The sequence below is a fragment of the Microcaecilia unicolor genome, chromosome 8 (genome assembly GCF_901765095.1).
Source record: "Microcaecilia unicolor chromosome 8, aMicUni1.1, whole genome shotgun sequence".
In the NCBI taxonomy this organism is placed as follows: domain Eukaryota; kingdom Metazoa; phylum Chordata; class Amphibia; order Gymnophiona; family Siphonopidae; genus Microcaecilia; species Microcaecilia unicolor.
The window spans coordinates 30,594,150-30,609,844 of record NC_044038.1 but is presented as its reverse complement, the minus strand read 5'-3'; the positions used below and the strand labels follow the sequence as shown (position 1 = coordinate 30,609,844).

The 15,695-nt window shown below is 39.0% G+C and overlaps 1 protein-coding gene across 4 annotated transcripts in view; it reads right to left on the bottom strand.

The window, feature by feature from the left end:
- SMG1 (SMG1 nonsense mediated mRNA decay associated PI3K related kinase) overlaps window positions 1-15,695 on the bottom strand; it is a 191,035-nt gene that overhangs the window by 2,635 nt on the left and 172,705 nt on the right. For 3 of the 4 annotated variants that reach the window (XM_030212828.1, XM_030212830.1, XM_030212831.1), the window contains 6 exons: window positions 13,882-14,034; window positions 12,729-12,908; window positions 11,360-11,587; window positions 8,845-9,056; window positions 8,642-8,748; window positions 1,563-1,742 (listed from right to left, as the gene is read on the bottom strand). In XM_030212828.1, the coding sequence (XP_030068688.1) occupies window positions 1,563-1,742; window positions 8,642-8,748; window positions 8,845-9,056; window positions 11,360-11,587; window positions 12,729-12,908; window positions 13,882-14,034 (1,060 nt within the window). The remainder of the gene's footprint in view (window positions 1-1,562; window positions 1,743-8,641; window positions 8,749-8,844; window positions 9,057-11,359; window positions 11,588-12,728; window positions 12,909-13,881; window positions 14,035-15,695) is intronic. The other variant, XM_030212829.1, reaches the window with a different exon arrangement.

Genomic DNA, 15,695 nt, shown 5'->3' with positions numbered 1-15,695 from the left:
GCATGTGCAATTTTTCTATGTCTGCAGATATGGGCATATTTTATAAAACATACACAGGTATCTTGTGGCCCTGCCCCAGCTCCACCCAACCTTTGTCCCAGGGAATGCCTGTGCAAATACTACTACTACAATAAATCACTTCTATAGCGCTACCAGTCATACGCAGCGCTTTACAATTGAACATGAAGAAGAAAGACAGTCCCTGCTCAAAAGAGCTTACAATCTAAATCAGGACAAACAGACGGGACCAAAAAGGATAAGGGAAGGACAGACAGAAGGACACACAAGGATAAGATAAAAGTTACAAGTTAGGAGTCGAAAGCAGCATCAAACAGGTAGGCCTTTAGCCCGGATTTGAAGGCTGCGAGGGATGGAGCTACACGTAATGGCTCAGGAAGCCTAGTCCAGGCATAAGGTGCAGCGAGATAGAAGGAGCGGAGTCTGGAGTTAGCGATGGAGGAGAAGGGTGCAATTAGGAAAGATTTGCCCAGTGAATGGAGTTTTAGGGAAGGAGTGTAGGGAGAGATGAGGGTTTAGAGGTAGTGAGGGGCTGCAGAGTGAATGCACTTATAGGTCAACAAGAGGAGCTTGAATTGTATACGGAAACGGATAGGGAGCCAGTGAAGTGATTTCAGGAGAGGGGTGATATGGGCATAACGACTTTGGCGAAATATTAGTCGTGCAGCAGAGTTTTGAACAGATTGAAGAGGAGAGAGATGGCTGAGTGGAAGACCTGTGAGAAGCAAGTTGCAGTAGTCTAAGCGAGAGGTGACGAGAGTGTGGATGAGGGTTCTGATAGCGTGTTCAGAAAGGAAAGGGCGAATTCTGGCGATGTTATAAAGGAAGAAATGACATGTTTTAGCAATCTGTTGAATATGGGCCAAGAAGGAGAGGGAGAAGTCGAAGATGACCCCAAGGTTGCGAGCAGACGAGACAGGAAGAATGAGCGTATTGTCGACAGAAATAGAAAATGGGGGAAGGGGAGAGGTTGGTTTAGGAGGGAAGATAAGGAGTTCAGTTTTGGACATATTGAGTTTCAGGTGGCGGTGAAACATCCAGGTAGCAACAAAGTATACATTATCCGCTGGTCGTGCCTATTTCTGCAATGAAAATTCTATTTTATGTGCAAAATAAGATTTTTTTAAACTACATAAAAATTTTAACCCTCAGACTTCAGCTCTTTATGCCAAGACACTACTCCCATTGCTTTTAAATGAATAAGCCTCTTTTTGTTCATAGTTATTACTTGGGGAATGCACTGTGCAGGTCAGGCTTGTGGAGGCTAGTAGAATAACTGGTCTCAAGAAGGTATCAGACAAGCCAGTGTTTCCCAACCCTGTTCTGGAGGCACATTTATCCAGTAAGGTTTTCATGATTGCCACAATGAACAGGCTGGTTTCTCTCATACATGTGCACTACAGATAGCCTGAAAACAAGCTTGGTCAGGTGTGCAGCCAGGACAGGGTTGCGAAACACTAAGAAGCTTACAGAAAATAAATCAATTGCAGGTATGTCACCAGGAGTTCTACAGGGATAGAACACACTAATCATTCTCAATTTACCTTTTCCAGTTTTAGGATCCCTGACCGCCTTCTTTGGACTACAGGCAACATTCTTGCCTGTTCCTGGAACTGTACTTGGTGGAGTATCTGCTGATGGTGCAAGATTTTTCTGAATCAGCTTTTTTGCATTCTGTGACATGACCTCAGGCTGGGTCTTCTGACCTGTGTTGCTACGTACTGCTATTAAAATAAAAATACACACTATTAAAATCAGGAAAAATAGAATATACTTAATATGTTTAAAAAATTTGCTTTATAGGAGGAGGAGGGAGTAGCCTAGTGGTTAGTGCAGTGGACTTTGATCATGGGGAACTGAATCTGATTCCCACTGCAGCTCCTTGTGACTCTGGGCAAGTCACTTAACCCTCCATTGCCCCTGGTACAAAATAAGTACCTGAATATATGTAAACCGCTTTGAATGTAGTTGCAAAAACCACAGAAAGGCGGTATATCAAGTCCCATTTCCCTTATTTTCACTACACTACTGGAGACATGCAACACTGTACACTGATAAATATATAAGTACAATATGTCCCTGAAGGGAAGGGAGATAAAAGTGACTTGCCTAAAGTGACTTAGTGTCAGTGGCAGAAGTGGGTTTCCCTCCCATTGCTTCAACCACTAGGTCACTTCCTTTTCCAAATCTCTACAATTTTGCAGAACTAAGTATGTAATGCAGAATTCAGATACCACTGGTATTTCTCAGTCAATGGTGTTTCAAATCATCCACACTGATCTTGACCTATGGTATCTTTAAGTGGAGGCGAGCGCAACAACTAACCAAGAATAATCACATTCCTTGTATGACACAGTCCAAGCAATTCCTCCGCAAGTTTTCCCACATTGTCGATTTCATTTGGTATACAGATGAGAAATTTCTCACAGTTAAGCCACCTATGAAAATGATACTTTACGCACAGATTGCAGTGAAGACGTGTGCGATACTGCTACTGATCATCTTCTGCTTATGTGCTCAACATTCAGCAAATTGATCATGGTCTTCACTGGAGTGACCAAAATGGGATGCATGAAGCTCTCTATCAACCCAGGTGCAAAGAGTAATACTTCATGATAATACTCATGATTAATATCACAGCAACTGCTACTGGCCATTCAACATATTGCTAGCAACATTTATATGTTTCAGCAAGATGGTACACCTGCTCATTGTGTTCGTGAAACCATCCAGCTGCTACAGAGAATGACTCTAAATTCCGTTTTGATGAACTTGTGGCCCTCTAACAGTCCAGGCATGAACTCTGTTGATTACAGGATTTGGGGGTCTTATGCACTTATGAAAAGTCGATTTGCAACACACATGACCTCAAGCAGCATCTGGCTGAGGTGTGGGCCAATCTGAGTCAGAAGTGTCATTGATGCTGCAGTTGATCAGTGGAGAAAATGACTCGAAGCATGTATGCATGTCAATGAGAGCCCTTTTGAACATCTGATGAAGGCTTACTGCAAATTTATTCAGGATAGTACATCCCAAATTTTATTGAAATTGGCCTAGTTTTGACAGTTATACAGAAAGCAAGCTTTGTATAGTTTTTTTTTTTTTAGTTTATATATTTAGATATCGATATCTCTCTGTATTTGTTGTTGTTGCTGTTTGTTTTGGCACATACAACATTCCATAACCTTTTCTACATGACTTAGTCATTTGCTTTGCTGAAGTGGTGTATAAAATACTCCTTCAAATCCATAATGAAGATTAATGCCAGTTTTATGCAGCACATAAAGCAGGATTCCAATCTAACCAGACAATGTAAAGTTCCCCCAAGGATGCATACTGGATTTGGATTTTAGATTTAATCACTAGTCATTTCAAATCTGAGACCAAGGAAAGTTAGAACTGGATACTTCCCGGCCCAAGAAGGCTTATAATCTAAAGGCAAAAAAGAACAAAGCGACTTACTCAAGGTCACAAAGCAGCTAGATTAGAACCATGACTCCCTGGCTTGCTGCTCTATTACTACAATTTGCTAAATGTTAAATTTTACTTGAACCTTTTGTCCTCTTTCAGTTGGTGCCTACAAAAGCTGCTACTGGAACAAAAATCAACCCCTTATTGCACATAAGACAGGGCTGTAGCCAGGGTGGGGCACTGGGCTCCTCTACTTCTGGCTCAGGCTTCCAACCCCCCCCCCCCCCCCAGCAGTCTGCAATACTGAAGGAGATTCCTAAGCACCCCAACTCCCCCACCCCCCAGCTGAAAACATCTGGAAGCAGAGCTGGAGCCTTGCTGCTTATTGAAGACGTGCTGTCAGCAGTTCAAGATACAGGGGAATTAAAGGTAGAGAGAAGGGCGATGAGAATGATAAAGGGAATGGGATGACTTCCCTATGAAGAAAGGCTAACATGGCTAGGGCTCTTCAGCTTGGAGAAGAGACGGCTGAGGAGAAATATGATAGAGGTCTATAAAATAATGAGTGGAGTGGAACAGGTAGATGTGACTTGCTTGTTTACTCTTTCCAAAAATACTAGGATGGGGGGGGGGGGGGGGGGGGGGGCACACAATGAATACATTTAAAACAAACCATAAAAAATATTTCTTCACTCAAAGTGTAATTAAACTCTGGAATTCGTTGCCAGAGAATGTGGTAAAAGCAGTTAGCTTAGCAGGGTTTAAAGAAGGATTTGGATAAAGGAAAATTATTATTATTAACATTTGTATAGCGCTACCAGATGCACACAGCGCTGAACACCTCATTAAGCCATTATTAAGATGGACTTGGGAAAATCCACTGCTTATTTGTAGGATAAGCAGCATAAAATCTGTTTTACTGTTCTGTGATCTCGACAGTGACCTGGATTAGCCACTGTTGGAAACAGGACACTGAGTTTGATGGCCCTTTGGTCTGTCCTAGTATGGCAACGCTTATGTTCTTAGGTTATGTTCTTCCGTATTGCCTGAAGTGCTAGCTCACCACCAATTCTCAACATGCTCACAGTGCTGCAAGAGGCTGGCACTTTTGTGTACTCATGACCATGGCAGTGCTCCAGCTCAATTTCTGGACTTCAAGCTGGTAGGCTTGAGGATCCCCATCAGCTACATACAATTGGTGGTGGTTGTTGGGGGGGGGGGGGGGGGGGGGGGGAAGGGAAGAGGGCAGGGATGTTGGAGGAGGCATACTCATATCAACCTTGTGGGACCCAGATAATAAATTTCTGGCTATACTACTGCAAAACATAAAACGGAGGGGGGGGGGGGGGGGGGGGATTAAGTTGTGAAATGTAGCAGTTACACAATCAATATGAAATCTGTCACAATACATTTTAATTCTAAACAACATGTCAATCTCAAATATCACCTTCCCTGTAATTTCACACCGGGAAAATAGTACCTGTTTCACAGCAGCAAGCACTTGGCAATAAATCAAGAATCTCCCTAATTTTAAATCTCCTGGGCCCCGATGGTCAAAATTCTGGCGCTCTTCCAAATAGCACGTAAAAATACCGCCAGAACAGCACAGAATGCCCTAAAGCTCAATGTTAATGAAATGCAAATATAGGTATGAGAAATCCTCTCTTCTAACAACTTAATGCCTGCTCCAACCTGGAATTAGTTTTTGCAGTGGTAAGGCAGTTTTGTTTCAGATGCTCTTTTCTGAGCATTGGGGAGGAATACAAAATGACCTCATTTACAAGAGCTCAATTACATTAGCATGCTACTTGTGTTGTTCGTCAGCACGCTCATTTGTTCCCGTGCTCCGAGCCTCTCAACATTCTGCACAGGTAAATGCAGGCACTAATATGGTGCTAACGGTCTCAAGTGCCTGCGTTTACTATTGAGCATCAGGGCCCTGGATAAAAGTAACTCAGAGTAATTTTATAAGGAATTGAGAAAATTGATCACTATGTGGGCAGAGGTAATCACAGCGTTTTTGAAAGAAAAAAAAAAGCGCACCTTCTCACGCAGAAAAAAAGAGAACTGAGGAAACCACATTTGAATGACAGGCGGGATGGCACTCGCGCATGCGAGATGGAGTGTGGCTCACGCTCCACAAAGCTCTATTTTTAGCTTTGGCAAAATGCCAGACCGGGCGACACAGATCAACGTCACCCACTTGTGAAAAGACAGAAACGTGCTTGTCCTTGGAAAAGGAAATGTTCCCCCAGAAGCAGATGTATGTGGCAGAAATACACATATAGGTGCGTATTTCATAATCTATGTGTGTACTTCATGAAGCTTCCCATGTTTTGCACAAACTGTGCCCATACAATCATGCATCTGGCTTGTATGCATGGATAATTTAATTTTTTTTTAAAGAGACCTGCTCTGGAAAGTTGAGTAGCCGCCTAATGGTTGGTGTGTTTATCTATCTTGGTTGTACCATATAAAAGTGCTATATCAAATCCAAGGCCCCTTTAAAAGCATATATACACAAAGGCCGTTATAAAAATTACTCCTTTAATGTCAGACAGCTAACTATGCAGTCTGCGGTTCTAAACGAACTGATTATTTAAGACAGGGCAGCTATTTATGTGGTCCTATTTACCCAGATAAAGATTAACTGGATAAAGTAACTGGTTCTAAGCAGGTTGCTTTTATCCTCACCCCCAGCCCTCTGTCTTCTATTTGGATAAAACTTTTGGCTGAACCTTCAGATAATCCAGCACAAAGTTAAGCAGCTGGGGATTTTAATAGCTAATGACTTATGCAATGAATGCCAGTTAATCATATAAAATCATTATGAATACAGATACCTGGTTCCTATCAAAGTTATTTCTCTGAGAAAATTAAGTACATATGGAGGCATATTTTCAAAGTACTTAAGACTTACAAAGGTCCATAGGTTACTACGGAATTTTGTAAGTCTAAGTGCTTTGAAAATGAGCCCCATAGTGTGTGCCCATGGATTTGCAATCAAAATGCAAGTAACAAGTCTTACTTTATCTATCTTTGCATCTCCCAGCAGATATTGCAGAAAAGATCTTGTTAAACACAGAAAAGGTATCTGACAATTTTTATAACAAGATAAAAATAATCATAAAACTTATTTTCCTGCTATCTGAGAGAAGATGGCTTGTGTTCTCAAATGTAAAATTCTATTACTGGGAATGTCAGCAAGCCTATGCATGTGCAGCAATTTGTCTTTTGACAATGAGCCAGACTATGTGGACATAGAAAATTAGATCCTAGAATTGTTTACTCTATGACATATCAGGAATCATTTTCAAATCTTTGGCTAATCTACTTCAAAAACACACACATTAGTCACACTTATCCTGGAGAAACAGAAAACCCAGAAGTGGGCAAATCTTTGTCCTACGATCAGAAAACAGTCCAGAGCAAAGAAGCAAAAACAAAAAAGGTTGTCACATGAAATCTTTATTAGCATAGGATGGTACAAAGGGAGGAGGAGTGGCCTAGTGGTTAGAGTCCTGGGGAACTGGGTTCAATTCCCACTGCAGGCACAGGCAGCTCCTTGTGACTCTGGGCAAGTCACTTAACCCTCCATTGCCCCAGGTACAAATAAGTACCTGTATATAATATGTAAGCCGCACTGAGCCTGCTATGAGTGGGAAAGCGCGGGGTACAAATGTAAGAAAAAAAAATATATAAAAAGGACCCAACAGTGGCTTTGTTTCAACTGTCTGTCTACATTAGGGGTCATTCTTATTTAAAAATCCCAATTGTAACACAATGGGCAACAAAGCAACAGTGACATCCAAAAGTGTCAGATGAATAAGTTAAATTCTTGCAGCAGCTTACAGAATACAAATTACAGAAGTTCTCTACTGAGTTTATATGTCAACAGGTGATGTCACATCTCAGAGCTCCTCTCTTCACTCCCTCCCAGATAGGGAAGCAATTGTGAGAAAAGCCTGCAGAGCTGGCTCTCTGCTCTCTACACATAATGAAACTTCCTGGAGTGTCTTTATGGCCAAATAAGACTTGTGATACATGAAAAACACATTAAAAAAAAACAAACTTCCTGGGTGTCCTGCTTCAGCATCACTTCAGGTTCTGCTTTGAGTCCTTCCTGGCCCCAATATGTTTCCCTGCCTGGAAGGAACCACTTGCTGATCTTGGCGTGCCTGGAGTGCTAAAGCATTCCACTGACTGAGGCAAAAGGAAGAGATAATAGCTGGCTCAGCAGACAAAATGAAATTGCCAGATTGCCTTCTTAGAAAGGGATAGTGCCTCACTGGGGAGGTTGTTTGGTAGACAGAAGCTGGTGCCCCTTATTTTCTAAGGCCTGATTCTCCTGGTAGCTCTCGGAGAGGTCATGGGATACAGTAATCTGTAGGGGAATCCTTCTATTCCTGGGTGGTCATAGCCAGTCTCTTGGGGGGGGGGGGGGGGGGGGGGGGGAGGGATTGTCATGTAAAACTACAAATAGTGGGAAATAGTTTCCTTCTTTGATGTATATTTGTTCATCTGTAAATCCACTGTCCAATTTCTCAATATAAAAACTGTTTTAAAACATAGCATTAATCTGAAGCCAGTCCTTTTACTTGAAAAAAATATTATAATAATTTTTATGGAGTTCCTTTCATTTTTTAAAAATATATAGCTTGTTATTGTAAATTGCTTCAATTTATATGGTAAGGAGACGGTATATAAAGTTTAAATAAACTGTAAACTTAATTTTGCCCAGTTCTCAGCAGTTGTTATCCTTCATTAAACAAAAATTACCTGCTCTGGCCAAGTTACCTTTTCTTTTTTATTTAAGCCTGGAGTTTAGAGACCTGAAGAGAAGCACCTCAGGTCTGTGGGAATACTATTTTAAAATCATTTGGTGTGCACCGTGCATATTTACTACCAGTATATAAGCATACATATTCATTTAGTACACTATTCCTTACCTTTACACCCATGCTAACACAGCAATGCCAGTCTTGTTTGGAAAACTTTTTAACTTAAAATTAAGGGAATTTGGATAAATCTAACTCTTTGATACCATTTTCAGTGCACCAGCACGTTCTCATTTAAAATACTTTGATACTTTTTATTTATAAGAGACACACGATATTGTACAAGATTAAACTTCTTTTCACTCAAAGTCCCCTATATAAATCTATATCTATATATACACACACACACACATTTTTTTCTAAAGCCCCATTACCTGCGGCAAAGCTGGGCGGATATGTAGCTGATGCTGCTGGACTTGTACATTCATTGGAAGCATCAGTGACCAGAGGAGATGCAAAACCCACTAGATTGTTGTAGATACTAAAAAGATAATAACAGACCACAATCATTTGTATGTTGAAAATTATTATCAGAAACATTGGTTTTTACTATGCCCATAAAAGTTAAAAATATTACCTCTGACTTTGCATTTTCAGTTCTTTCAAAGTAGGAGTGATCTCCTGCAGCATTTCCACATACTCCTGACTGCGCACTTGACCCATAGCCTGTACTAATGTAAACAAAACAGTCTGGATATTGTCTTGCCACAATTTATATTCACCCAAGAACTGCCTTACACTGTTCTCATAGGGAACATCTTCACCATCTGCCAGAGCAGCCTCTTCATCCTAAATGAAGGAAAAACAAAACCAAAAACCCCGTTTTAAAGATGCAGGTGCAACATCGCTGAATATGTCATCCAGAAATTAGTATATGAATAAATAAGGACTCCACTGACTTAAAAAAGTGAAAGTTAGCAATTGGCATGTGTTAGCTGTTAGTAAATGACCCCTTAAAGTTTTATTTTTTTTAATGTTGTATTTTTTGCCCTTTTTTTTTTTTTTAAATAAACATCTGGTTTCAGTGGGTATTGTACATACATAATGTAGGGTCAAGATCCAAACCATGTCTTTTTTTAATTCTTTAATGTTATCACTCTGTATTTTGATACAAGCACTTCCACTTGTGACACATCTCACCCAAGTCAGCCAATGAAAAAGGCAATTTGGCGTCCCTGCTGTATCTAAAAGGCGTATTCAATTATAAATCAAGTTTTCTTCATCATTTTGTTAAGTAGAGACAGGAAACCCTACAGGCTTATCAAATACTGCACCGCTTATTATTATTATTATTTTTTAAATACTAAGCAAACTCATTCTTATTGTACCCAGTACAAACTGTTTCCAAGCAGTGACAAGGTTATGCAGTGTCACATGTGGATAATTTCAAACACAAGGCACCTGTATGAAATGCACCCCCCCAAAGCACATATTATATATTTGCCTATTTTATAAAGGCACAGATGCCGAAGAATTATCCCCAAGTGCACAAATTCTCTATGAAGTTTAATTTTAAACTTATATTGTTAGTTTTCATTCCTCAAGTCTTACCAGACCAGTCCATACAAGTGGTTATACCCCTCTGTCAGCAAATAGAGATAGGAAAAAGCCAAAACAAAACTAAGAAGCAGGCTCTCTGTCTCCTTGAGGCTGGTGCCTCGGTTCTCCTTATTCAATATACTCTAACCAAGCTTCCAGGCAACAGTTAACCACATCAACAACAATGAATAGCAAACATACCATTGACCTGAGCTATTATGATCAGACCAACTAGGAAACAGTGGGGACCAAGTAAAATAAACAGCCCTCCCAACTTCTTTCTTAAAAATGAATAGTCATTATACTGTTCATCTTCCTATGCCAGAAAACAGTACAGAGAGGGTCCAAAGTACAAAAAAAGTCCGGAAAAATACAGAAGCACCAAGAGCCTTTGGAAATGGGACATGATTCTTTATTAACAACTGTCAATATTCCAAGATGGGTCATACTCTTTATCTCTGCTGTAAGCCTGTAAACGATATTACTTATTTCTTGAAGTGTATTTCTCTAGTTTGGCCAGCAGGTGGTGCATGTTTATGTTTAAAGCTGTGGCAGAAAGTAACTGTATGAAATATACTGATTGCCTGTTGAAAAACGGATAGAATTCAAGATGTTGAGTCTTGTTTTTAAAGCACTGAACTTGAACAGTTCTGAGTACTTATTTAAGAAGTTAATCAGGTATTCTCCTTTATGTGAGCTAAGGTCCTCTCAAAAAGGTTTGCTCAAATTGCTTGGTCTGGACATTGTTAGACTAACTTTGACTTGACGATGGGCTTTTTCTTACAGCGGACCAGCTTTATGGAACTCATGGTTGCATTATAAGTACATTAGTAATGCCATACTGGGAAAAGACCAAGGGTCCATCGAGCCCAGCATCCTGTCCACGACAGCGGCCAATCCAGGCCAGATTGTTTTTCTGATTGTTCTTCATATTATGGTTTTTGTAAAGTACTGAAGACTCATTTCAGCATCATCTTAGTTAATTTTCATAATTGTATGATGTATTTTTAATTTTTCATTAAGAGTATTTGCAGGATATATTGATGTGTAATGCATATTTTTGGTCATAAACAGCTCTGACACATTAGTATTGAGTGGTATATCAAACTAATAAATCCAATTCACTCCACAGCGATACCAAAGATCTCAGCCTTGGATGAAGGATTTCTATTTCCAGTGCAGAAAAAATATTTAGAAATAATTTTGGCACCAGTCAAACCTTTTGAGACCCAAGATTAAAAATTATTTTTCCTTGTCACCTGTTTGCTCTTTTTGTTTTTATTGACCGGGGGGTGGGAAAAGACGCAACTTTCTTTTTTAAAATGTTTTTTTTTTTTTTTTGGTTTCTTGCTCATGCGTTACATTTTCTCAAAATACTTATTTTTGTGTCTCCACCTTCCCAGTAGTCTCATTTGGCAGCCATGAAGCAGTCCCAAAGTGCTCCTCTAATGCCTGAGCTAGCAGCAAATACCAAAGGATATAGGAAAAGGTGACAATTTTTAAAATGTACCCTTTCAAAAAACAAATCACTCAGAAGTGCTTATAATTATTACCTTGGCCATTGCTTTAAGCAAATGCTTGACATCTCCCAGTTGTCTGTTATGTCCAGTCAGCACAGTTTTGATGCTATCTACTAAATTCTGGATGGTTTCACACACAGCTTCTAATTGCTGCTCCTTATCTGCTTGAACTGTCCTCTGAGTAGACATATCTTGGCTTAATTGTTTGTGAGCTGAAAGAAGCCACTCAGGACTTCCAATTGGATGTTCAATATTTGTGCCCTGTAAAAAAAAAAAAAAAAAAAGTTTTATTTTTTGCTTACCATTTATAAACAAGATATGAAGAACTGTTAAATCTTGCTTAGTTGCTGATTTTGTGAAAATACACTAACCCCCTCTTTACGAAACCATGCTAGCAGCTGAAATTACTATATAAGTTTGTCAAAGAACACAATGTATTCATCAAGCTTAAACAAGAGAAACAGATAAATCGTTTGTTCACTCGATATACCACCTCTTTCGAGTATGAGTTGAAGCGGTTTACAGAGTTTAACATTTAAAATAAGTAAAATACTAAGAAACAGAATGCCATAAAAATTGACAAGAAAGACACATACATACAAGAAATGTTAACCAATGTAATAAAACCATTCATACAACAATCCTAAGTGCTCTTTAGACTGGAGTCCCCCAAACTGAAGGTCTAATCGTTCAATAATTCTCAAAAGCTATCTGAAACAGGTGAGTTTTCAGGGCAATATACGATTTCTCTAATTAGATACTGGGGCAGGGAGTTCCACAAGTCAGGAAATAAAAAGCACTCAATCTGGTCAACTCCCATCTGGCTTTAGATGGGTGAGGTAAAATGTCTCTTGTCAATAAGAGAATGGAGAGTACATGATGGAGTATACAGATCAAAGATGATAGATAATCTGGTTTGTTACTGTAGTATGTGCAAGAGTCAAAATTTTAAATTTAATTCTAGACTATTGGAAGCCAATGCATGTGCTTGAGAAGGGGAGTAACATTATCGTGATGTTTTGCTCGACAAAGGACTCTGGCTATGGTGTTCTGCAAGATCTGTAAACACTTATGAATTGTAATTGTTTTGAATTTCCTTTAATTATATTCTTCCAATAATTTAAAAAAAAAAATTCTAATTGCCACCTAACAAATCAAGATGCAAAATAAAAGACTAAAAAAAATCTGAAGGAATCAACCCACAACACATACAAAAGTTATCTTTAGTAGCTTAATTTAATTTTCAGATGACCTCTTAGAAATTGGAGATGCTCCCAGTTCTTATATTTATAAAAACTAATTTCTTGAATTTTAAGCACAATGGTACCTTGAGGTCTGTGTATTTATGCCTCTGAGACACCTTCCCCCTCATCTACCCAGAGTACATATAAATCATACTCACCACTCTCTTAAGCAGTCGAAGCTCTAGATCAGATACTGAGCTATTGAATTGTGATGCAAATGAGCACATCTGTTGACAGCGTTTGATCAGTTCAAATAAACCAGCATCAAGGTTTAAAGTTTCTGCAGTTCGGGTGCGTAAACTTTCAAAGTGAATGATATTGCTACAGAGGAAAGTAACCTAAGACAGGAGGAAAAGATGTAAATTCAGAAGGCATGAATAACTGACTCAGTATCAATGAAAAACAAACAAAAAGCCCCAGGAAAAATCTCTCTCTATATATTACAGGTTTCAAACTCGGAACAAGATTTGAGCAACTAACCTACTGCATACCATACAGGTAATTTTATAAAGTATTTTCCACATATAAACCATGTTTTATACGAGAACAAGGCTTTTATAAAACTGCACTTCAATACACGCATAAGTACATGTGACAACAAGGTGATTCATACTTATATGTACACTGCTCAGGGGAGCTCCCGGGAATGTAGCTTGGAATGACCTGGGGCAGTTGTGAGTTACACATATTTTATACAAAGCATATACATATATAGGGGATGGATAAACACCCTTACAACCTTTTCCAAATAGGCATGAATTTGTGCAAGAGCACTTGTGCACTACTAGAGTCATTGCAGGATCCCAATTTATAAAGGCACACAAGCTCCTATGTTGCTTTTGTAAGGCAGCACCTTTTGGACCTTTCACCTAGGACTCCCATTCTAAAATTAATCCCGTTAGGAGCAGCATGTTGGATTCTACTGTTGATAGTGACAAAAATATCAGGTAACTTTTCTTATCATACACTTTGATAGCAGCTCAGAATGTGGCACTTTTGTTTTGCCATTTTTACATTTGCCAGAATGTTTTTATGCCAACCCAAATTTTCTCCAGTTATTTCTGTTCTGCTGCAAGACATAGTTGTGCCCAATACCCTCAAACAACCTGCTTTGAAAGAATGCTTTTATTGATCTGTATCTGAACATATTCCAACCTTCAAATTTAAAAGTCAAACATTCCCTTTATTGTAATGGCAAATATTTACTATAAGACAGAAATCTATGCTTTATTATTCTGAATTTATAAAACTAAATTCCATATAAATGTAGCAACTCAAAGCAGAAAATAAAGCAAAAACACAATTACAAACCTGGCTCGTTCTTTGACTTTCTTTAAGGACAAGGTTCCTTCTTTCTGTAATTGTGGTCTCAAAATCTTGCAGGACTGGTGCCAAAGCAGGGTTAGCTCCTCCTGCCCACTTTAGGCGTTGCTCAATGCTTGCTTCTAGCCCTGATAGTTTCTCCTATAGTACAAAGAGAGCTTTACATGCTAATGAAATTCTTGAAATGGCAGTGCTCTAAACCTCTGCTCAAATTAAGGGATACAATCTCAGAGCAGACCTATGATGATTAGCAGAGCACCAGAAACATGACTCTCAGAGCTCAGGATAAATATAGGGAACAGTTTAACAAGTTTTTTTTCTTTTTATTCTTAAGGTGGTGTGTAATACTATTGTATTATAAACATGAAAATAAGCTTTCAGCTAGCACTGGCCCTGCTTGCTTTGAAAGTTTTAAAGAGAATTAACTGGAATCATTTTTTTTCCTATTTCTAGTTTAAAGCATTAAGCTCTAGGCCTCAAAGTACAAATGCACTTAGAGGCTCCTGCAATACAACTCACAAATACACAAAAGAGCAAAGAAAAAAATACCAAAAAGTGTGACTCACTAAAAATTTCACATGCTATGCATTACATTTTAGTGATTCCAAGTAGCAGACGTAGGTCCACAGTGGGGGTAATTTATAATTTGTTTTGTGCATACAACCCTGTTTTTTACACATAGAAAGGCTTTATAAAATTAATCCATGGGTTATGCACATTGAAGTATGCATAATGCTAAGGTAGCACATACGTTTTTGGAACAGTGTGTAGGCATGTTCTGGAACCAAATTTGGGCAGAGTTGCAATTTATGAGCACACTTTATACAGAGCAGGTGCAAATGTCCATACCATGATTGCTACCAGTTCACCCCCTTATATTTTATAAAGGCACAAAGGCCTTTATGAAATAGGCCCCTTCTTGACTTCCAACTTGTTATAAAATTACCATCACTATATTGTGCATATTCCTCCTCAGGAAATTCCCAGTGATAGCTATCCCAAAGTGAGAAAACTACTTATCACAGGGAGATTTCCCTCCCCTCCCTTCCAAGCCAGTGACACTTGTGATGCAGGCCAGAAAGGAATACAGAAATCCCTTAACCGATCCTTTCACTTCAGTCCAATTAACACTGGGGGGTTTCCGAAGCATTAGGCCCTCATAAAAAGTTTAACTCTTCTTACAAATCAGGTGCAAAATTTTCTGACTTTGAATTCATGGAAAGCAGGGGGAGTGGAAAGCACACTATTTTCTACAGGCATGAGTAAAACCACATTTCAGTATGACTACCTCAGCCCCAACTCTAAAGCTCACACATTAATGTCACGGGAGCCATCTTAACACATAAATTAAGGCCTCATTGCATAGCATGTACAAAAGGATCTTAATGTGCATATTAAACTATTACATAGGTCCCTTATTTTGTTTGGGTTTAGCTCACACATTTTTCAGTAGAAGCTCAAGGTGAGTTACATGCCATTTTCTGTTGCTGGAGGTTCTACAAGCTAAGGGGTCCTTTTATTAAAAAGTATGTTAATGGATTTATTGCATGCTGATTAGTGTGCGCTAAATGCCATGCAGCCCACTGGACTGGATAAACCACCAAGATGATCTGGTGTGGTAAAAAAAAAAAAGATGTTTTATTGAAAATTTACCTCAGTGGTGAATATGATTATGGATTTATTCCTCCCCTGTAGCTAATTTGGGTATAGATTACCTGTATTTAGGTGGTGTGCAGTCAATTTCAGATATGTTTGGATATTTCTCTTTTTCTACTCTGTCACTATTTTTCTGTTTTGTTCTA